At 36.9% G+C, this 25,388-nt stretch overlaps 1 protein-coding gene across 1 annotated transcript in view; it reads right to left on the bottom strand.

Annotated features, from left to right (window-relative positions):
• The window catches only part of MEGF11 (multiple EGF like domains 11), a 275,408-nt gene that overhangs the window by 190,713 nt on the left and 59,307 nt on the right, over positions 1–25,388 (bottom strand). The window contains exons 2-4 of the mRNA XM_085305434.1: positions 12,424–12,547; positions 9,786–9,887; positions 7,801–7,901 (exon numbers count right to left, since the gene is read on the bottom strand). Of these exons, the coding sequence (XP_085161560.1) occupies positions 7,801–7,901; positions 9,786–9,887; positions 12,424–12,539 (319 nt within the window). The 5' untranslated portion in view covers positions 12,540–12,547. The remainder of the gene's footprint in view (positions 1–7,800; positions 7,902–9,785; positions 9,888–12,423; positions 12,548–25,388) is intronic.

Below are 25,388 nucleotides of genomic sequence, written 5' to 3' on the forward strand. Positions count from 1 at the left end.
ACAAGAGGCAATGGGCAGAAATTGAAGCACAGGAAGTTCTGCCTGAACATGCAGGGGAATTTCTTCACTGTGAGAGTGAYGGAGCACTGGMACAGGCTGCCCAGAGAGGCTGTGGAGTCTCCTTCTCTGGAGATAATCAAGGCCCGCCTGGGGACAGGCAACCGTGTCTACCATGCTCTAGGTGATCCTGCTGAGCAGGGAGGTTGGACTAGATGATCTCCAGAGGTCCCTTCCAATCTTCCTGATTCTATGGTTCTATGTTTTATCAGCTATAGCATGGTTATACTAGGCTACTATTCTATTGTATGCACTTCAGACATGCTTGTAATTACATCAATTCATTTTTATTTATGGTTTCAACCTTACAAGACTAGACATGAAGGATGAGGGGCAAGTGGAGCTTAGATCTGGCACAAGTTATAGTAGCTCTAATTATTCAGTCAACAAGGATTCTGCCTGAGAATTATCCCCTACAAGTGATAGCTTCGTTGATGGTTAGAGCTGCTGTCTGACACTATCCTGTGACTGGGCAGGGCAGGATAACATCCRGAGGAAAATAGAACAGAAGGAAGTGAAAAAGGTGCTAGCTCAGATTTTRTATGTATACCAGGAGCCCTTTTTAAAGGCCATCTTGATTTAGGTTATTCTTCTTTTTTCTCTCTCTTTCCCACCTTCTTTTTTACTAGGCTTTAAAACTTTTTCAGAACAAAAGAGAAATAAATCTATTAAATGGGAGAAGGATGTAAAGGAGTGGTCAAGAAATCATTTTTAATTTTAAACATGTTTCRTTTCACATATCCTTCTGTTTTCTGACCTTACTGATTTCAAAAAGTTAACCCAGCTCCCCACATGTCCAGACTCTCAACGAACTTCAAATTCTTTTGGAGGGAAAAATATTCTGAAGGCACACAACTCCAGAAGATGCTAAAGGGCAAAAGTCCTGTGTGTACATGTGCTGAAAAGGAATTCACTCATGTATCTTGTTTTTATAGGTCCATGCAAGTGAACGGATACCACCATCATAGGAGGGACCATGCCATTTAGCTTAACATAATTACTATAGATTAGCACTGATGCCCTCCACATCATTCAAGATCCAGGCAAACTGCCATAACAACATTGGGATGCATTAAAATAATAGAAGAAGGACAGGAACCAGAGATATTAAATAAGTTTTATGAGGATGAAGTAACTGAGGATGTCCACCAAACACAGTGAACCTGCACTGAATTATAGCGGTTAGGGACCAACCTGCCTTTGCTAAAATTGGATAAATTAATGGACTAAATTTTATACAACTATTTCTTTGAATTCAATAACAAATTCACATCCATGATTCCTGCACCTTGTTTCTGAGCCTGCTGAAGTTTCCAGGTGTCTGGGACATTAACATGAACACTAGTGAGTACTCCTGGATCCAGGACCCATTGCTGGGTCCACATTCCCAGCATGCTTTTATACTGACCAAACTGGGATTGCCCAGAGCAGCCAGAAAAGCCTTCTTACTGCCGACCTATGGAGCAACAGTCTAGATCTTTTTCTGACTACCAGTAACATCAGCATAATTTTCCTCTGATATTTATTAAGCCCCTTGAGACATAATAAAGCTTCAGTATACCTTCTGTTTTCATGGTGTCCTCATTCCCCTGCATGAACATTTTGCTGCTTCTCCCTCTACTGCCTATTTTTCTGTAAGTCCTTCCCTTATTCCATTACTACTCCCCACTAACATCACTGTAAATCCATCAGCATTCAGAAGCTGACTGCAAATAAATGATCTATGGGAGATGAGAATTGATTTTTGCACCTTCCCATCAAAGAGATGTCTTTAGCCTAAATAGTTTCCCAATGTCTTTATCTCTGCCACAGGATGAACTGACCCACTCAAAGTTGGTGCCCTCTCTTCCTGTCCAAATATACCTGCCTCCCAAGGTGCTCAAAATGAATAAGCAAARGCTTCTGCTGGTTGCAAGGCTGTGAACTACTCCATGAGTGCAATGAAAAATAGAGTAGACTAACTTCAGCAGTACAACCGAGAACTTCCTTAGCTCACAGAGCGAGCATCTGAGGGATTTGAAGCAAATTAAATAGGATGCACAGAAGTTCTCCTGTATCTTTTTGAATTTTTGTCAATGACTATAACCTAGAAGGGTCCAGTTGACATAGGAGAACTTATGTGAAATTTTATGGCAGCTAAGTGAGAAACACTGAGATTACGGCAAAGCCTGAATGCAGTCTGGGTTAAACTATTAACTTCCAGAGCAGAACTACATTCTGTAATATGGTATACCAGACATTGACATATGGCCCTCAGGTTACACTCAGCTACACAGTAGAAATTGTGGCAGATAATCAGTTCTGCTGCATGGTGCTTCTGCTCTTTCTCATCAACCCACCTGCTCATTTAATAAAGAGCAGGGATTCCTTCCAGTCACCACGTATCAGTAAGACTACTATTACTATTTCTACTATTAGAATTAGAATTTCTTAGTTCCAATGAAARTTTCCCCTCCTATGGGGGACACAGGGCCCAAGTAATTTTCCCTACATTACTTGGTGGAAAAAATATACGGAATCATCTTAAATGCACATAAAAAAGAGGAATTTCTAAGTGTCACCCACTGTCACTTCAGTTCTACAATTAATAGCCCTTTACACAGAATGGCCTTCCACACCATTTTCCTGTGTTCATATATCTCAGATCAGAAAAAGAAATAGGGAGAGAATGTCCCCTGATACAAAGTATCTATGTTCTGCTTTATCATTTCCCTTAATTTATGTTGCATTATTGATGTACAGAATGCTGTACTTGAATAATGTAACAGTAAGGCTCTTACAAAAAGCACCAGCACCAGCTGTAATGTGTGTCTATAAAGATAAGAAAAATATATTTCCTAAGTCCAGCAGGTTTCAAACAATATATTTTCAGGTTACAGGAATGCTGGCCAAGAGAAATTTAAAAACAAGGTGAGAAGTGGGGAACAACATTTCTTCTAAAATGTTAATGAGCTACTGCCTAATAAAGTTAAGATGATCAACAAATCTGACAAATGAGCAAACATTATGAATATTCAGGATGCTTAAACTGCTGATTCAACATTTTCTAGAAGTATACAACTTTTGCACTGATCACGTAAGCTATTATCTTTCTTTTCATCATAAGTGCACTTGACTGTGGTGTTGGTGTGTTGTTGCAACATACACATTGCAGTATTGTAATTCATACAGATGGCAGGAAGCTTTCAAATTGTTACTTCTATAGTACAGATGTTTAGCAATTTAGCCGTATGGCCCCAGTGAAGGAGCCTTTYCAAAGACATGCAACCTTACAAATCTGAATGCAATCCTGAGGCATGAATTTGCATATTACTGAAATATAAAAACATGCTTTGTACTATGAAGTTTGCATGTCCATTAAGGATTACACCATTTATGGAACATTATTTAAAACCCTGATAGAAATCAGCTCCCAAATTTGCATAATTTCACTACGTTAACTACTAAAATAACATTCCACATTTCTTTTTTAATGTGCCTGAAAGGTGTCAGACGTGAGCTCTTTGACAGGAAGAGCAAATAACCACAGGCAAATATAATAATGTCCCTAAATTCTGGCCTCAGTGAACTACCACTGTAGGTGACAGATTGAGATCCAGCCAATGAGACCAAGAATTTCTCTATAAAAAGAGCTGTCAAAGAAACAAAGGAGCCCTCATCATGGTTGCRGCAATTTTTATGTGGAAAGCTGAATGTTGAGAAACATTCTGAGATCAATACTATCTTGACCACGAAAAGAAAGAACCATGAAATGGTCAATTTACAACAAAACCGAATTTTGCCTGGTTTCAGATAAATGTGACAGATAAATGGCACCAAATAAGATTGTTAAATCACTAATCCTGTCACTATTAAATCCTGTCACACTGCATAGATTTATACGTTAGAAAGAAAATGTATGGCATGAGAGTAAAAAATAGTACTGTTTAAAATACTCTCAATCTATGAAGAAAAGGTGAATTCCCAGATTTGTGTTACTTTTTTCAGGGTTGKTTTTTTCTGTCAAAGATTCAGATATAATTAGATGCTGTTTGCTGTCCCGTCTTCCTTTTTCTGATGCTTTGGTCTCTGACCCTTTGTTACCTAGAATAAACTTCTCTTTTATCTGTACCGCAAGAATAGGATTAAAAAGGACAGACTGAAAAAAGCACTGGTCTTTCAGACAAAAATATATCCATTTAGTATATAGGGGTTCTTTCCACCTGATGTATTTTTAAAGGGAAATATTCAATTAGCATCTACTCAAAGGGCAAATCCACAAAAAAAGCCACGTACTTTTTTTTTTAAGTAGACAAGAAGTATTCAGAGATGTTTTATCTACCACAGATACTAATCTAGGCAGGATAATTTTAAAATATCCTTAYGAAAACCTTGAAGGGTGGTTGAACTCTGTTATTATTAAAAAAAAAATCTGCAGTTTATGCATTTGCTTTGCCAAAAGCTTACCTTARCAAATAAAGTATAGTAAATCACAGCTGCTCTGATTTACTACCAAGAGTATGCTGTTTGTTTTCAGGGAGAGCTCAGTGAAAAGTTATGTCACGTATAAACACATTCAGAAAGGGGAGAATCATTTTACAGAACTATCAGGACAGTACCAACCATTTCTAAGACATCAATGGAAGAAAAATGCAGATGTATATTTGCAGAATTTTTTAAGTTCATTTATTTTGCTTTATTTTGAATATTATATACCACTGGAAAATATTCTAAGTCCTTTATCAGCACAAAGAAGACAGTTTCATACCTCAAAACTCTTTAGCCTAAGTAYCAATGTATTGGGCAGATTTATAATTTACCAATTAAAAATTAAAAAGTATTTGATCTAGTCTCTAACTTCCACATTTGAGGGGGCAGTAGCATAAGGAGACACGAAAAGTGTGGAGAAGACACAAGAGGTGAAATGACAGAATAAAAGGTGCTGGGTTAACCTGATCTTTTAGAACAAAATAGGGTAGATTTTGTTACTACTAATCCATTTGGGAAGTCCCAACAGGAGGACAAATTAAAAAAACCCCATATATCTGACATGCTGTTAAGAAGATAGTAAGCAAAAAGGGAAAAAATCAAAACAGTAGCAGAAAGCCTTCACTCCTGCTTTAAAATCCAAGAAAGAGTCATTAATCGAGATTTAAACTCATCCTTCACTAGTCTAAACATGTCACTGTTAATTATAAAGCTATTTAACTTTTGCAAGAAATAAAGACTGCTATTAATGAAAGAAGAACCAATTAGCCTTTAATCTACACTGTTTTTTAATCAAACTTACTTTTGATCATCAGACTCACTGCGGGATGTATTCTCTCCTCCCCATGTTGTAGTGGCTCCCATGATTGCTAATGGAATAGATGGTAAAGGGCTGGCTGAGTGAGGAGAACCTGCTCTGCAGGGCTGGAGCGTCCTTCCTCTGATGCCTGTGGGGCTCAGAGGAAGGACTCTCATCTCCAACCCATGCCACTCTGCAACAGCATAGACAAGTGGAATGATTCTGATGGTGTCTCCTGCCTTTTCTCTTGTAGCATTTGCCATTATAGGAACAAGCACTAAACATGTCTAGAGAAATGTGGGACAGGACTACAGGACTATCTTACTACATATCAGCAGAAAACATCATTTTAAAGAAAAGAAGGAATTGAGAAAGGGGAGCTGGGGAAAGAGATAAAAGCAGGGAAGGGCCACAAGGAATGAAAATGGAATTCAGTAAAGAATGATTAATGAGAGACATTGCTTGTTAGAGAAGGAACATATCTTCAAAAAAATACACAAGTAATGGGACCAGGGCTTGATATGTTACATACAAAAAGATGAAATKGGAAAAGGAGGGATTGCATTATCTAAATACTGTTGTGCCTCCAAATTGTTTGTTGCRGGGCCAGAGGCTGTTTGTTTGTTTTGCTGTATTTTTAAAGAATGAGGCTACTTGTAGTACCAAAACAATAAGATYAAGTACACTACTATCAATCATGATGTAGAGCTACTTACTTTACACCATTGCCCTCTTGGCTGCATTCACTGCTCAGACCTCCCAGGAAGAGGATACATGGAAAATGTTCTTGAGGTATTCACTTTGCATTTATGATCATGCAGATAATGAAATACAAGGACCTGACTCTTGCACATGTAACCCACAGAGAGATTAGAAGTATCATCTACACCGGTTAAACATGAAACTCCTGTTCTGATCAGATATATGCTGATTGTTCTGCATTAGCAAACCTTTGGTGTGTGGTGTATACTGTTCTTTCTCCATAATATAAAGACAAAATGTGCTAGGTAATGCTAAGGAATAATACTAAGAAAAAAGCTCTTTAAAATAAATGTTAATATCCTGTATAAAGCAAGAACTTCTGCCTTCTCAGAGAATCAGAGAGTCTGAAAAATTCTTTTGTTGTTGCTACCAGTATGGCAATTAAAAAGAAAATCAATACATTGCAGAGAGCAAAGTGAAAATAAGTATGCTCTATGCCAGACAGGACTTTAAGCCACAAAGTTCAAGTTGGTAATAATATTATGTGCCACAGCCACTGAAGTGATGTTGACACTTCAGAAATTTAAAGTTAAGTACCTACTTCAGCATAGGGATGATTTCAGTGAAGACAGGGGGTTCTGTTAAATGTTTTTCTGGACTTGAGTCACACAGTGCACTTTGAAAGTTCAAATTGTTCCTCTYTCTGTGAATTAAGGCTAATTCTAATTCCTTATCTGAAAGAGCTGGCCAACTTTGCACACTCCAAAGCCTCTTTATGGGAACTCTGTAGCACAAAGGCTATTTAAAATGAGACTAAGGTTCATTCATGTTTTCAAGGTGCGCAAATATTACAAGTAGAATACAGACACTCAAATACAAGCACCAACAGAGGTAGACAGATATAGCCTTAAAGTACTGTGTCAAGATATTTAAAGTTAGCTAGATAACAGTATCATTTTCACATTTAAATTATTCTATAGCATTCTAAATCTATCGATAAAATTTGGATCCTGATACTGATGAAAAACTTGTTTTTCTTGTGTCATAATCCCACTCTAACAAAATGTAGACAAGAGATCCCCAGCTTCCATTCCTTTTAAGCATAGTGTAGCAAATGCATCCTTACTCAGAAAACTTACAAAACTGCAATAATGAAAAACATTTATTTTAGAGTACAGGACATTTTTAATTAACAACGCTCTCAGGTTTTGTTGAAYGTTCTGTTTTGCTTTTCGTAGCCCCAACACACTCCAGAGCTTTTTATTTGCTTACACAGTGCGATTAGGACACAGCTCTTCAGACATTTGTGAAGCTTTAAAAAGAGCAAAATTATTGATAGGAATCATATGAAACATAATGATATTTAAACTGTTCTTATCTGGAGTAGAATAAAATTAGGTTAAAAAGCAATCACACTTTCAAAGAGGCAGAAACTTTATGTTTCTTACTAAACTATGGAAAAGTTCAGTTCTGAGAGTGTTCTTAGTTCCCCCAATTCCTGCATACTTAGATAAATTACTCTTCAGGGTAAGGTCTGATTCAAGAAACACTCTCCCTAGTTGTTTCAGTGAAATTTTACTTATGTGCTTGAAAGGCATATAGATTAAATGTTCTGTATCTGCAATTCTGACTGAAATTAGTAGGACCTTTCAGGTGCTGAGCAGCTCTGAATACCAGCTCTTAATATTACTATTGTGATGCATCTTTAATTTGTCTACATCTCCTCCAAATAAACACTTTTAACTGTCACATCTGAATCAAAGCTTTGTACATACGTATACAGTAGTCTCCACTTTCATAATATCCAGGGCAGCACTGAGATCTTCGCCGATACATAGTTCTTAGTCCTCTTCGATATGCTGTTTTATAACTTATTCTAAATTGCAAGACAGAAAGCCATTTGACAATATTGAAAATCAATGCCTACTGCTGGAATTATATTTGTGTTAAATCACAGCAAAGATAGCATTCAATAATTATTTTTAAATGTATGAAAGCTTTTGGTATTAAAAGCCACAATAAAAAAAATCAATACTTGTTCGGAAACTTGAAATATATCTTCTATTATAAACACAGTATTCATGACAGTCAATCACCATAGCCCTTCCTAAGATTGCTAGCTTAAAACATTGCCCCAGTCCTAAAGCATGGGCAGGGAGTTTTTTTGAGAATAAAGACAATTCATTTCAGCATATCAGCCATCGTGATCAACAGAATCTTCTATGGAGGCTACCGTCTAAGCATGCTACTCCAGAAATCACCACAATGGAACCTGCTCTTGATCTACAGAACTTGAAATTAACCCCAAGGTGATTTCTTTCTACTTGGTATYCCCTCCAAGGCATTAGTGCCTTGCAAAATTACATTATAGTCCCACTTAAAGTCCCTTACTTAAAGTACATTTCTGCTACCAGAATCCTGTTTTGCAAAAAYGTTTTAAAAGTGTTAAGCATTCTGTAGTATTTTGAGATTATTTATTGCATTAGCAATGATACCAGAGTGGAAAGTGAATATTTAGCAGAGAATATTTAACAGCAAACACTACAAAATTGTTTTGTTGGTGTTATTTTTTTTTGAAAATACACAAATTGAATGAAATATATTGTCCCTCATGTCAGATAAATTGATCCAATCTACTCTGCTGCATTCCAAACAATACAATAGTCCAGAAAGCTCTGTATCTGTGTTCAGTTCCATATTTTATAACATTGAGGCAAAAAAAACCTAAAAACCCACAGTTGGRTTGGTATGGTGTTGAACAACCTCTTTCCTACTGAATCCATGGAAAGTTAAGGTACCAAGTAGCTGCCTAACATCCTCCTCCTCCCTGAAAGACTGCAAATGTTAGCAGACAGTTATTAGAATACTTTTCCACTCAAAATCAGATTGAGCRCTTTTTGCTGATATCTTTCAGCCCAAGAAAATTAACTATGTATTATCAACTTTCATTCAGTGCTATGAATGGACCCATCCTTTCTCTATATAATTTTCAATACAGATTTGGATGCAGTATTTAAAATTTCAATCCATTTCTAATTATCACTAACCTGATTGATCTCCAAGTGTCAAAACTGGGCTAAAGGAGAAAGGGAGACCTTGCTATACCATAATTAATGCATTTGTATCTTCTAAGCAATGGCTAAACTGTTTCACATAGCTCTACGGAGAACAAGCTCACCAAACAATATAACCATGTGCTGTCCTCTTTCCCAAAGAAATGAAGGGGGCTAAGCATAACATAGATTATTCTGCTAGTCTGTCTCCTAACACTTTTTCCTTGGTGAAGCCTGGTTCTGAGGCCATGGACAACACGTGTTCAAAATGCAAAGGTGCYGCCATGAGACCAAATTACATATAGTGATGTGACAGGAGCGTGGCTAATTCTACAGTTATTCTGCATATACTCCCTATCATAAACTTAGACGTGCACTAATCACTTGACAAGGATGTTTAGAGTTTGGTCATGTGATAGACACTTCCAATCACCTGAGTGAGGAGGGGAATAAGGGGGGTAATGGCAACGGTGCATTCCCCTGAAAGGCCTCTTAAAAGACCGGCTACCATTCATGCCAATTAAATTTCATGCAAATATCTCTCTACCTCAGATRATAGCCTACAATGCCAAAGTAATAATTAGAGTAGAACATATCTTTCATTACATACTTATAATACAGTACCACAAAGGCTGAGTAAAAAGAAAAGTTATGTGAAGAGATGAAAAGGTAAAGTAAAATTAAAATGTCTGGGGATCGGTTCTTACCTATGTCTAGTGCACTTGAACCAGTTCAGTATGTCAGTACATCTTGTATAATAGATCTGATCAAAAGGATGAGCATAAGATTCCTGTACCGTCACAGCATAGCTAGGAGCAGACAAAGAAAGAAAGTGAAAGGCTGTTCATTGCAACATGAAAAGCTTCAGCTCCCTGTATATGCTACACATCTAAATCCAGTATGAGAAATAATTAAATCAGTGATCTTAGAAACTATAGGCCTTATTCAAAATCAGAAAAAGGCTTCCTGTCCTCTACCCTCTTTTAGCTAGGCACCTGGGTGATATTCAACATTTTGAAACTAGAAGTCAACATAGCTCTACCTCAGGGTTTTGGAAACGCTTCTAACTTGGATTCCTTAACAGAATTAGGCATAGAGATTTCAGTCTGAGTAAAAGGCCATTCCCTCCTGGATTAGAAACARATGTTACCAAATTCACGTCTGTTTTAGGAAGTGAAAAGGACATTTAGTTAACCAAGCAGTGCAAATTTTAAAAGAGAGAAAAGCATCCTGTTTTTCAAATGTCTCAATTGCCTTCCTGCTTAGGACTGTTGATTTTTGCTTGCATTCCAAGATGTTAGTAAGAGCTCATATTAGSTTAGCACTGCTGAGTCTTGCCAGCATGATGGAATCCTTACACTTCATTTTATGATGAAGGAGCATCATTACTTCAAATAATATTGGGTGCACCAATCAAATAGCATAATTTGTAAAAGGTTCAAGAGTGTTTATTTTTAAACTGCACAAATTTAATCCTTCTAATTTGTAGCAGAAATAACTTTAGAACTAACTGAAAATTATACAAATGAGTAGATATAAACAAAAATCTGGCAAATTGGTTAGAAATCACATTATTAAGAATTCAGCAATCTCCTCCTTCCCAAAAAAGCACTTATTCATGGAACAGGTGCTACACTAACTATTATGATTACATTTAGAGTTTATGAGCCTCTCACATGATTTAGGAATACAAATCTCATATTGATTGTTCTTCTTTGTCATTTTAGAATACTGCAACTCCCCACAGTAAGTGTGTGCATTAGTTAAAAGAGGCTCATAATCCAAGATTCTGATTTGGTAACAAGCTCTACATTACCAGATCTACAATATCTTTGGAGAATCACACTGAAATCATTTGAAGCAGGGTCAAGACCCAAGTATTAGCTCTCCAAGTCATTCATTATATTGATTTTCTTAATCATCCAAGTGGTTTCCTTCTCGTCAATGAGACTGCTGATGTGATTAAAGACTATGAGATTGCACCCGTAAATAATAGGGAATAACAAAATATTGGCTTGGAGGGTCTGATGGGCTTCAAATCAAAGATTGGACTATTACTATTACTGCCCTGCTTGCCATGGCCCCTTCTAGACAAGCCAAGATTCTACTACACATTGCCTTTGTCCTCTCTCACAATTTGTTGGGTTTGATGACAGTTCTTTTTACAGCTACTAATGCCAAAAAGTAGAATATTTACATTGCTTGTTACGAATGGAAAACAATAAAACTCTTAACAATTCTTAATTATTATTTTATGATCTGTTTTTTTACCCAGTGCTGGCCCTAACAATCTTCTCCCTTTGATTTATTAACATCTAAGTAACAAAGTCATCTTGGTCAGTACAACCAATCAATTTTGGTATTTAATTTTTGTTTCTCCTTGATTGGGTCTCTAGGTTGCTGACTTTCTTCAGACAAAATCAATATTTTATTCCTGTGCTCTGAATGCACTTTACTTCACCACACAGACTGCAGAATCTTATTCCTGAAAATGTATAGTCTTTACTTTGCAGTTGCATGACCTACAAGCAGTTAATTCTCTAATTAAGGCCTCCAAAATCAAAACATTGTGCCATTAAACTATGTGTTCATGTTTCCTTTTGTTAAAGGGTTTATTTTACTAACATGTACAATAATTTTTATCTGTGTGAAACCAGTCTACAGAACAGAACCAGAAATTCAGCAAGTTAAACTTCAGAGTACAGCAACTTTAGCCTCTGCATGAATGTGAACCCGAGTTCAAAGCTAGTGGGTTTCTATGTATTCATAAGAGCTGYCTTGCAAAGATTCACTTTTAGGACTAGAACATTGTAACAATAAAATGAACAGAATTACCAGGGCCTTTAATTCTCAGTGCTTTCATGCAGACCCTCTTTGATGCTGACAGGAATTTGGCACATAAAGACACAAAGTTCAGGGGACACAGTCTAAATCTGCACACTGCATCAGGAAAGGCTTAAAACTTAGGTCCAGTCTCTAAGTCATGCTCAGCAACAACCAGAAAAAAGCAAGACAGAACAAGGCCACGGTTACCCTAGGTCTCTCCATTATAAATCAGAATACATTTGTGTAGCTCTCTAGCAGAAGCTATGGAAGAGCTTTCCAAAGTAGATCTGAGGGGATAGGTAATACAGGATCACGTGATTCATACCCCTAACTTTAAAAACAATTCTTTAGGATCATCCAAATCTAGAAAGTTGCTCATTAATGCTATTTTTGTCATGCAGATCAGTGTTCTTTTGTGAGGCAAGGCAGAATTTAGCAAATGATGTTTCTTATTTTGCCTTTTAAATGTACAGATCTGAAATGGCTGATCAACCAAAAAAATGGCACATTATACGTTACCTTTCCCAATGACTACAAACATTTGGATCATCTGGGTTTAAGGATAGAGTAGTTTTGAGCAGAAAAGGCAGAAAAAGACCTTTCAGAAACCACCAGAATAGCACATGGACCACCATTGTTGTATCTAGATAAAGAAAAGAAAACACAGCCATTAAAGACAGTTTTGAAAAAGCATCTTTTTAGGCATTTCAGTCCTTGCTTTTATGCAAGTCCAAATACTGTGGAGTTGTACAAACTGAAATATTTGCAAAAAGCAATCAACTGAATACTAAAATTAAAAAAAAGGTACAGATGAATATCTAAAAGGAATTTATACATTCAAATCCGCTAAAATCCAATAATTCAACTGTAAAGCTACTCAAGATTGAGAGCACCAATGGTTCTTCCAAAGAACATTTCTGATACTGAAGATTATTTTCACATCTGTCTGTACTGACAAAATAAATAACTAAGGTAATTAAAACAATGTATTCTCCCATCAACTTATAGATAAATGTAAAATAACCAAATAACCACTTTGATTAATTTAAATGACATTTACATATGACAGTACAGTAGGCTAGATCTGAAACACATGCTTATTACATGACTGAGGGAAAATCAATTCACCTTTTAAATCTTAAAATGGACAGCCAATTAGAATGATATAGGTCAACTTATTGGGTTGCATCATGCAGAACATTAACATGAAATAAAAATACTTGCACTGAAGTCAGAAAAAGATTGTATAAAAACTAATTATCTATAATCTCTTCATCACCTGATAGTTCACCTATAAAACATACCAATTTATACCTATTGATTACTCATCTGGGCCCTTGAAAACAAAGTGGTACTGTTAGTCTAGAAGTCCCCAAGGACTTCAGTCAAAAATACAAAGTAGACAGAAAATAAGAAGCTGATTTTAACTGTAACTGCATCAGATGTGTTAGTCTGTTAAACATTAAGTCAATAAAAGAGAAAAAAAGTATTTTTAAATATCTATTTTAGACATTTGCATCTTCATATAATCCAAAATGCTAACCAGAAGTTCCATACATTAGTCTTAGTCCTGCCAATAAGACTGCCCTAAAAATAGATTGAATCTTCATATTACCATCTAACAAACACATGGCTCATTGCTTCATGATCCAGAACAGCAAAAGGGATGTTACGGGGTTTGCTCTGCATGACACTGATGTACAACCCAGCATAAAGAAGTCCTCACAAAGCAGAATGAGAAGCAGAAGGATAGCCAGGAAGGCTGATCTGAAATTAGCTTCTGATTCAAAGCCATCTAAGCCAGTTCAAGGATACCCATTGCCTTTCGTGGACTCGAAGTCAAGTCCTGAATGCGAGTAATAGCTTATCTTTTCAATTATTTCTAGAGCTCTGCTAAGCTCAAAATCAGTCTTAAGTCATGTAAATCATATTAATGTTAATTAACATGATTTAATGTTAATGTTTCTCATGAAATGAATTTAAGTCTATGAATGACCATTCTCTGTGTGCAAGCTGTTTTAAAGCCCCATGGTGTCAATGCAAAAGCATACGCAGAAAATCAGGGCCGGAGAGAAAAGGATATGAGATTTATTTCTGCTTATTGAAGACAGGTTAGCTACAGCTGTCCTAGACACTACTTCTGCATAGAGGAAAAGTGTCTAGCACTGCTCATCTGCAAGAGCTTGCAGGAGAAAGAATCTAAAAAGCCTAATGTTCAAAAACCATTTGAGCTTAGCACTTCAGAGTCGAACTATCTTTTAATGTAACGTATACCAATATTTGTGAACTACCAAGTATTAGTCTTAACAAAATGGCAGTCCTTTCACAACATTATCTTCAAAAGAGGCCTTTAGCATATTACCCTGACTAACTATCATGTGAATAAAACCAAACAGCAGAGAACAGTTTCTACTGAGCACTATTTCTATAGGCTGCGAATATCACATGTCAGTTTGCCACAGCTTTGATAGAAGGCAGCACTGAACAAATAGGACTAGAAAAAAGACCATTTCCAATCAAAAGAAATAGTCATAGGAAGAGTAAGGCAAAATTGCTGAAGGAAATGCAATCCTTAAGACTTTTTCTGTTTTCTTTTGGTTTTTGGTTTTTAATCAAAATATTGATCTGTACTCAGTTTGTTAACTTCCTGGGAACATCAAGAGTCTGTGTTTATCACTAAATTAATCAAAGGCAGAAAGATAGTCTGCTTTCTGCCTAAAGAGAGTAAACCTTTTCATCTTTACCTAAAGCAGTCCTATATTTGAATTATGTAATTCTCACGGAGCTCAGCTACACATAATAACGTATAGGTTCAACTTTTAAACAAACATCAAAAGAGTTATTTATAAGCCTTAATAGCACTCAGAATTTTTATTTAAAATGTAGCTGAAAGAGGTTAAAATTGTTTTTTAAACTTTTAATGTTAATGCTATTTTATTAGCTGTTTATAAATGAACTGCTTTTTGCAATGAATTTTCTAACCTTTTCAGTCAGATCATATATCATAAATATCCAATTCTCCAAATACAGGAGAATCTCATTTATCTTAAGTGTCTCTTTTTCTCACTCAAATGAAATATTTCACTTTGATCACTGTTAATGGAAAAGACCTCATACCAAAATGGAATGGTTGATATTACAAGATTCAGAATAAAACTCTAAAAATAGGAGCACAACACCAAAAAAGAAGCCTGCAATGACATGTAATATGATTTGTTTAAACTTTTACTGTTCAGCATATTATATGCTGCATTCTTACACTGTGTTTAATGTTTTTAATGTATTCCCCAAGAAGGCAGCATCACCATTCCAGGTGAATAGTGCCTGTAACTTCATTAAAGATATAATCTGATTATAGGAGCATTTCCAGGCCCTGCCACTGCCTAAGGACAGGCAGCCCTTTGGGCTTAATGAGAAAATGAATGACACATAGATACTCCATGAAATCCCTAAATGGATTCTAACTTCTTGTCTCTATAGGCCTGTTTATGCTTTTCAGAAGTAAAAGAAGTCAGCCTAGGTACAACCTGACAGGAAAGAGACTCTTTCCAGCCAAAATATAATCTGGTGATTTTTCACAAGTGTCTCACTCTCTGTTAATTATAACAGATTAGGTTAGGTATCTGTTATTCATCAAGCCATTTTCTCATACCAGGCTCTTTTTTGAACGAATTTCACTACTTCAGCTACAATATTGATACAAGCCACTGGCTTCATTACAAAAGAACCAAAATGCATTCTCACTATTAACCTACTAATTTTAACTATAGAAAAGCTACTAGGTGGCAAGTCATTGTTTTATTCATTTGTGGATTCATTTTGCAAATGTTTTGTTGGGAATTGTGCTGAAGTCKGCAAAGAAACTAGAAGTTGCAGATATCATTTAAACCCCATGAAGTTTCACAAGAATGCAGTCAAAAACAGGTTGTTATCCTCTTTTGCAGCTTATACCACACAAACTGAGGACCTTAGTACCACACAGGACTGAGATGTAAATGCATATCTGAAAATGACCATTAGAGAATTTCCTGTTCAAGGACAAAAGTAGTGAAACATTTCATTTTGACATTTCTGTCATAAACACTTCATAACATGACTTTGACATGAAACTTGGACAGAATTGCCATTCTGTGACAAAGTTCTACACTGGATACTTGTCTCAATTTRGGACAAAAGAAGTTCTGAAACAGGAAAATCAGAAATTCCATGTCCAGTTCTACTTATGGAAGACATTTACAAAAGTGACTTTCAGTAGCACACAATATTCCCAAATCCATAAATACTTCTGAGCATTTTTCCTTTAGATGCCTAAATGTATGTGCTGTCAATTAAATCAGCCTGATTTTTTTGCCACAAATTTCCATGCAATGTATTTAACCAAAAGATCCATCTAAAAAAGTCTTACCTCAATGTGCTAAATGTTCCGAAAGGATCTTGTTTTTACAGACTATCAGCACATGAAGACACACAGTGTATTAACAGGATAGCAGAAGAAAGCTTTTCAGAAGTTGCTTGGCACTGCGAGCAATCAATAGGAAAAATAGAAAACAAATGGAGTCAAAAAAGGTGTGTTTGGGGGAGCAGAAACAAAACAGAAAGGAGGTAAACTGTGATAAATATTTACATGTAATGAGAACACTGTGCTGTATCAGACCAAAGGCCCCTTTCCTGTTTTTGGCCAATAGCTAGTGCCTAGGATACAGCACAAGAAAGTGGCAAACATGTAGTAACACTTCCTCCCTTTTATACGGTCTGGCAATTTGCAGCTCTTTGATTTCCTCAGCCACAAACTTTGTTTTTAATAGTCTTTGATGGATTTTTCTTCCAATAATTTGTCTAATCATTTTTGATCTGTATGTAAATTTTAGGGTCAACAGCATCCTATGACAAAGTTTCACATCCTAGCCATGTACTGTAGGAAACAGTTTCTTTGTTTTTCTGCCTGTAACCTCAGTTTCATTTGATGCCTCCTTGCTCCTGTATTAGATGTGAATGTGAACACATTCCCTGTCTGCTCTTTTTGCCACTCACAATTTAATTTAATCTCTCATAACTCCCTCAGTCATTTTTCTCCAGCTGAAAAATCTTAGATCATTTAATTGTTTACTCTAAAGAAGGCATTCATACTTCTGTTCATTTCAGTTATCTTCCTCAGTTTCTTTTCTAATTCTGCTGTATCCTATCTGAAAAAAAATTTGGCTTATTTTCTATTAATTTCCCAATAATTCTTAAATTTCATTTAGCATTTTTTAGCCACTGAGCAACAGTGAGCTGCCATTTTCATAGAATCTTCTAACCTAATACAAACTTAAGATTTCATTGCTAAGTGGTAACATCTCAGAAATCAGCACTGTACTTGTAAAATTAGAATTGTTCTCCTCATATGCATTACCTTACATTTCTCTATGCTGAATTTCATTATCATTTCCTTATCAATCACTGTGTGTCAGCAGATCTTTTTCTAACCTTCTGCAATGAGCTTGCACTTTTACTACCTTGAATAACATCAGCAAACTTTGTCACCTTGCTACTCACCTCCTTTCCCAGATACTGGTTGTATATGTGCAGCAGTCTTAACTCCAACATAGACCCCCATGGAACTCTGTTGGTGATATACTTCCATTGCCAACATCAATCATTCATTCCCAGACTTTGTTTCCTATCATTTAAACATCATTTCTTTTACATATGAATTTCTTCTGATATCCCTATATGGAAGCTCAGTTTCTCTCAGAAACTTTAATGAGAGATCTTGCAAACACCTTTCAGAAATCTAACARTCTTCTTGATCAGCTTGTTCACTGGCTCCTTCAAGAACTTTAACAATTTATGAAGCTTTTACAAAGCCATGTTGATTCTTCATAAGTATATTATAATTATCAAGAGGTTCCATAATTCTGTTCTTAATTACATTTTTTATCAAATAGGAAAATCAAAGTGCACCAAAATTAAAATGTATTCTAGTATTTGTATGTGAGCAATTAGGAAAAATGCAAGAGAACAATTAAGCCAGAAAATGAAAAGTTGGACTTCACTTAAGAAGCATTAAAGTGACGAAGCGTTTGCTGATTAYACCATTTTAGCCTCTAAGTTGTAGCAAGCTTTCAACTAGCTGTCCTCTGTGGCACTCCTATTTCTCATTCTATCCGAAATTTTCATGATAGTTTAGGCAAGGGATCATTTAAATATGCACTCATTTGGCTCTACATCAGATTTTGTTAGAAACCAGCTGTTACGAAAGCTAAATGAGGCCATGAGTTTCAGAACTGCTCAGGAATTTTTGGATGCCTCCATTTGTGATTAATAACTTGAGATAACATGAAAGAGCTGAATAATACATCATGTTCAGAGTGCTTGCTAAAAACCAGGTTGTTTTAATCTGGACAGTCAATAACTAAGTCACTCAAACTCACTAGTCATCTCTAAAAATTGTTGCCATGACAAACCAAAATATTGCCATTGACAGGTTGTGGGGKTTTTTGTTTGTTTGTTTTTTGCAGTTTAAAGCTGTATTAAACAGATAAACACTTCCAGGAAGGCTCAGRTACTGAATATGAAAGTACTGACAGTGAGATTGTTCTCATCACCCAAACACAGAGAAATTCAAAAAACAGAAGAACTGGCATAAACACTGGACTGTCCTCTGTGTTGCTGGTTCTCTCTGCTGACATGTTACATGATTAATGTAGGAAGACAGTAGACAAGAAACTGCCTCTGTTAACAAAAGATGGTATTTTGGTTAACAGGGTCCAGTTGAGCCTCCAAGAGTCTTTGCTACTGCAGGCAAATTATCATCCCTTAGATTCAGTGCAAAACAACTGGCCTGTAATTTGTACACCAAAACCCCTCCTGTCAGTCATCTCTTCAGATCTTCCATGTTCTCCTTAAGAACTGTCCTCTTTAAGATTTGAGTGCGTATCTGTCTGTAATTTCAAGAAGGAAGTTCAACTGCTGGAAGTATTTGCTGTAGAGCTTTCATTACTATTTGCAAATATTAATGCTATCAYTTTCAGACAGGAGTCTCCTGTCACCTGGAGGTGATAGAGACAAGGAGAGAAATTGAGCTGACCAAGCCAACACAACTGCCTTTGACTTTCAGGAGGTTTCTCTCACTGGCACCTACACTGGACAGGACCTGTTTTCTTCCCTGCAGGGGCCAATCCCAGCAACTGCACAAGCTGGAACAGATTGACAAGATATTGCAAACAGGGACCTTGCATTACACAGAAGTTCATACACCTTAGACAAGCTTATCCTAACTTTGTCCTTCTAGCCATAGGGTAATGCCATTTAACGTAAGCAAGTAACTTAACTTTACAGCATAAAGCAATTCCACCCTCTCTATGAAATCCTGTTCTGCTCCAGCAAAATTCATGGTAGAAGATAAAGTGAATTTGGGGAAAGAAACATAAATTAAAAAATTATATGACATTTTCTATAATTAGCATGAATTGGGAAATAAAAGAATAAAAGYAAAGTGTAGAGGTTTTAACAGGCTATGGGGAAGTCATCGGGGAAAAGTATGAAGAGCTGCATTCTGAGTCCCTCTTGCTCAGTTTTAGTAGCATCCACCTCTGCTACATTTTTCAGTGGAGTAGGTGCTGCTCAGTACAAATAAAGGAACCAGTTCCATTCCTAAGACCTGGTTTGAGAGGCATTCCTCTAAAGACTGAATAAATGCACCAGAARTCCTAACTGCTAGAGTGCCCTGATTGCTTTCCCACATATTCTTTGAATCACAATAGCTCAGATTTCCAAAACTGGTTGAGGGACTGAGATGCCTGATTTTAATAGGAAATGAGTATCCAAATCTCTTAAGCGGCTTTAAATTTCTAAGCTGTAAAATATATCAGCTTGAGTCGAAAATGCCACAATAAACATTGTTACAGTTACATGAACACCTCATGAAGAAGACTGAAAGTCTGCAGCAGCTCTCTGTTAAGCTGGACAGCCTTTGGAGTCTTTGGCGCTTGGCTAGAGAGCAGGCTGCAAAGCAGGAATGAATAATGAAATAAACTCTTTTCCATTTATCAAATGCTATTTCTGGAAGCTCAGGATTGTTCCTTCAGTGCTCTCAGGGGAGAACTGGGTCAAAGTACCACAAAGACATGCCAGTAGGCAAGCAATCTAGGCAATTAGTTTACTTAAGGCCTATTGAATATGTTTATTAAGAGCAAGGCTGGTGTGTGAGTCTAGGATTCAGGGAACCTGAATTTAAATCATACTGTCACAGACTCCAGGTGTGATACACGGTTAGCAAAGTGGGCTAGACTAAGGTAGCTTAAATTCACCTAGTGTTCTGAATCTAGTATTTTCTATAGGCTGTCTCTGAGCCTTCAGAGGAACCTAGCCAAAAAACAAACCAGGTATAGAAACTTTAGATGAAATTTTGCACACACAAATTCTCAAATTCTCTGTTTTTTTCCATAGGAAACAGGGGAAGGGAACTGACCAACCTTCCAGGTGCTTTGAGAACAAGCATGTTACAAGTGGTTAGATACTGAAATGCTAAGGTTTAAACACAGCTGGCATTATCTGTCTGCTGTATGAGATCAACGTCAACATGTAAAGAAATGCAGACATTATATTTTATCAGTACTTACACAAATGCACACATATATGCATCCTTGTGCAAAGCAGAAGCATCAATCTGAAAAGCTGTTATTAATTACACCATTAAATTTCTTTTTCTTAAATAATTGAGTAGTTAATCAAAATCCAGCAGATATTGAATGAAAATATTACATTAGCAACACCTAAAAATAATGCTGAAACAGTGCCCAAATTCAAATAATTATTGGCTCCTTTTCAGAAATATCACCTAGAAAAAAATTATCTGTGATTTTCTGCACATAATTTTGTACTTGAATTCAACTACCAGTGTAAAATTGGAAGCCAGCCCTTTGGACATTTGGCCCTTTAAGTTATTAGTCCAAACTCAAGTTCATGGAAATGTTAGCATCTTTGCTAGTGCCTAAGCTTTGAATTGATCTTCCAAGCACTGCCAGCTGGCCAGGACTGGGAGAAAGTAGATAGCTGACATTTCACTAGCACTTTCTGTCAAAAACAAACGGGGGGACTTTGAAAGCAAAATCCACACGCTCTGCAGTACTTCACCAGGAGGAGATATCCCGCAAGCTATGGGGAAATCGCTAAGAAATCCTCCTAAGGCAAGTCCTCTGCAGGCCTCCTCAATTAAGCCACAGTAAACAAGGAAAGTCAGAAAGAGCCACTTTACGTATTTGCCTTCTTGCCCTCCTACTCTGATCTCGCAATCTGACCATGGCCATAAAGTAGTTGGCAGAGGAAGTGTAGAAACACTGCAATATGCCCCAAACAGATCCCAGCTGTGTTACTCATGGGATTTTAAAGCTGCAGGAATCATGTGGGGAGTCACACTCTGTACTGAATTAACAGTACATTTATCTTCACCATCCCATGCATATTTCAGATATTCCTTTGCATACATTACTSCAGAAGAGAAAGAGGAAAATAAGCTGACCCACATCAAAAAGCTGTTCTCCTGAGAACATGGGTTAATTGTTTTAGGATAACTGATGGTACCTTTAGCTACCTGCTAAATCCCTCTTCAAGATGCCAAACAATTACAACATGTGCTTTCTCAGTCACTGAAAGCAACAAAGACCTTGTTCTCTCAAAACATTCAGGATAACTAAAGCAATCTAAGTGTTATATGCATTCCCAGATGAGAAATATGATTATAATTATTTTACTAAAAAAAAAGAAAAAAGAAAAAAAAGAAACAGAAATAGGTATGCCAGTACACTTAAAGATTTTTTTATAGTACTTACAGAATACATGTAAAGTTGTTCTGAAAATGGCAGTAACAAGAAATGAAGGAATTCAACATATATACAGCAAGATAAATTAAGCATGATTCTGTGAAAGTGCTGTGAAAGTCAGAAGGAAAGCTCTGTTTGAAAAGGTAGAATGTCCTTTGTGGGTTTATTTTTAAAAATTACTTCTATTTGTCAAGAACAATTGGCCCCTTCTTTTAGTCTTCATTTATCTCTGAGGAAAATAAAATGAACCAAATAGCAAAAAGTCCCAAGTACTGTGAACAGCTGAGCCAGGGACAAATTATGTAAAACAGATTGATGGCTGTTGATCTATGGCAGTACTATCAAATCCCAGTGCTACAACTCATATTTCATTTAAAGGCCTATCTCTTCTTTTCCAGAAACAGTGCAGTATTTATGGGAGAAGGCTGATTTGCAAGCCTGCTGCACTGAGAATCTAGATTCAGTTTTTCCAATCTGGCTTTAAAGCTAGTGAATACCTTGAACTCTGAAGATTGTAATCCAAATAAAATGAAACCGAACACCGGAGTAAACTGAACACTGAAACTGAATGTGGATTTTCAAGAAATGATGCAGGCAAGGCAAAGTTTTTTATCTTAATTTTTTTTCATAAAAGTRTAAAGAAATAATGTCTGCTTCCTCTACATCTATGCCTTTACTAACCTCACTGGTCCAATCGCATACATCTTCATCTGTTCTCCTGCGGGCTTACCCTGTGCTTAATCCTCTGTGGCATTTTCTGTTATAACAGTGCTCAGATGTTCTCTTCCTGCATAYAATTTTCCTCCCAGCCTCTTCAAATCTTAATCTAAAGATTTTTAACTTCACATCTATTAAATACATTGACTGGCCCAAGGAGAATATAACTTTTTCCATCAATGTCTGCTAAATATAAGATAAATGTTAAATCAATTTTTAGGTTTCTAATGGCTTAAGAATTAGAGTGGCCACTTAAAAACTGCCAATTTTACTTGAARTATATGAGGTTTCCTCAGAAGCTGCAATAATCCTTTGTACTTTCCTGTGCTTCCTATGGGGCATATCTGGAACACTATCAATACTAGAGGAATGGTATTTGGTTCAATCATGACAAAGTTAAAAGCCTGACGTTAGGATTCCAGGTAATTTGTCAGACTTTCAGAGTATGCACAAATCTCTGCCTACTACACTAAGCATCCCTGAGAAGCAGGTCAGTTACTTAGGTGCCTGAATATGCCCATTAGCTCCTAGGTTTAGGCATCCAACATGGAATACGGGCTGAACAGATCTCTCCTTCTCCAGGGCACAGTGCTAATGCTATGGAGAAGCTCAGTGTGTGTGAAAGAGCTCTTTGCAGTCACTCTTCATCACTGTTACAAGCAGGCTTGCTGCAGTTACTGCTTTATAACTGTCACACGTGAGGCTGTTGACAAGGCAGCTACTCTACGTGTCTAAAACTAGTTTCCCAAAAGTCCTCTACAGTCAGCTCAAGATGCTTATTAAAATGTGAGGTCCGGTTTATGTCCTGGTGAAGTCCTGATTCCRTGTCAAGGCAAGATCCAGATACACACCAGCCCGCTGTTCATGCCTTGACTGCCCTGTCACGAAAACCCAGCTTTGTGGACCAGAAAGGAGCCCAAGTGTGCTGCAGATGTGCACCTAAATGTCAGACTAGGGGCTCAAGACCATGGGGCACAATACRAAGCAAATTGCTCCACAGTATAGATTTAGTTTTTTATCTTTTGATTGCCCACAATCAACTGCAAACCTTCAAGCTTTATAACCAAACACAACGGCCCTTTTTCAAACACACAGCAGTAGCCACTTGCACCTTCACTAAGATGAGCATCCATAGGTTCAGACAAGCAACAGCAATGTCTCCAAATCTTCTTTCATAATATCCAAATCTTACACTCTTGTGACTTTTTTTCTCCTCTGTGTAGCACAGAGAATAGGAGAATGTGGCCAAAAACTCCAGCAGATCCAGACAGTTTGTTGGCTCCCCAAAATATCTTCACCTTTCCAGGAACCATCACAGAATTTTCAAGAGATGTTCCAAGGCTCTGACTGTTACGGCAATAACAAGAGAGACAAATGAGAATATGACCCCAGCCTTATTTAATTTTCCATCACTATGCAAGGCTCTTGACTCTGCTGTCTCCATGACCTACTTTATCTATTGTTTATTTCTTTTTTTTTTTCCAGGAAATTGTTCATTAAGGATAAAAGCACCTGGCTTACAGTAACAGAGCACTGTGCAAAATATCTGTCATAAAGAAGAGAGAGGAACATTCATTAATACATCAGACAGAGCAAACCCACAAAGAACTGTGGAGCTGCAGAGAAATATCTTAAATATAATGCAGGCAAAGAAAATGTAAGGGCTAAAGTCTCTACTAATGTAAATGGCTAAACTCCATTGAGTTCACTGTGCCAATTTACACCTGCAGAGAATTTGGATCTATCAGTTTAGCCCTTAGATACAGATGGTACTAGAGTTACTAGGGTTAGAGATAGTATTTTCTTTCTGGCAAAAAAACAGTAGCTAGAAAAATCACTACAAGTCAAATCAGACCTGAATAACTGATGCGTGCAACTAGCTCTGCTTCCTCTTCCCCCTCCTTCCAGATTTGGCACTGGGAACTTATTTAACTCCTTTGAGAAAAAACATTAGCAAAGATAATAAAAGAGATAAAGTTTATTGGATAATTTTAGGCTTTAACTTCCATCATTTTAAAGACATACTAATTAAGTTTTTTCTCCACAAGTTAAGTATGTTTTTTTCTCTGAATTTTTCCCCTCATCAACAATATCACACATGCACCATCCTCTAAGTGCTCTTACCGAGCCCTCTCCATATCTTGCTTTCAGATGCACACCACGCAGAAATACAGTCAACAGGAACACTTCCCAATGAGAGCCTTAATAAGCCCTCTGCAGAGGCACAAAAATAGGGGTTTGAAAGTTGCTTATATATTTCTGAACTTAATGTAGTGTAAGTGTAACACAAGCTTACTCCCTATATTCAGTTTAGCTGAGCAAATATCACTTACATTTATCCTGCTAAACATAGCCAAACATAACAGCAGTTTAATCTCTTCAGAACAGTTGCACAATCTAATGGCTGGCAGGAAACTTAACTGGATTCCCCATTTTCTTCTCCAGAACTTACTAGAAATAATCTCCAGCACAGTAAAGCACAGAGTAAGTTTTGATACCCTTGTCTTGGTTAGCACCAAACTTGTGGAAATCTTCTGTATTTGTAATCTTGGTCTCCTGCCTAGAGCGTGGCATGAATTAAGGTCTCCCAAGGTCCCCATGGACCATTCACATTCCACTTTCTTCCATTATCCTTGGTTTTATAATATCCAGCTTCTTCAGATACATGCCATCAGTCCCCATTTCCCTCCTGCTACAGCACAGTCAGTTCTCTGACCTTCTAATCATCTTCTTTTAGGTCTTGTTATCTTACACACTGCTGTCCAGACAACCCTTTGAATAACCTTATTTAAAAACGTAAGCAAACTTCTTCCCAAGATTAACAGCCATTTTCCACTTCTCCTCCACAAAACTGACTTCAGGCAATGGCATCTCTATTTGTTTAAACTTCAGCTTTACTAAGTCTGTGTCCAAGGGAGCCTGTGCAGTCTCTAAACTTCTGACTTGCTAACCAACATGTCAAAC

Source organism: Rhea americana, unplaced genomic scaffold, assembly GCF_003343005.1.
Source record: "Rhea americana isolate MKP2758 unplaced genomic scaffold, rheAme1 scaffold_22, whole genome shotgun sequence".
In the NCBI taxonomy this organism is placed as follows: Eukaryota; Metazoa; Chordata; class Aves; order Rheiformes; family Rheidae; genus Rhea; species Rhea americana.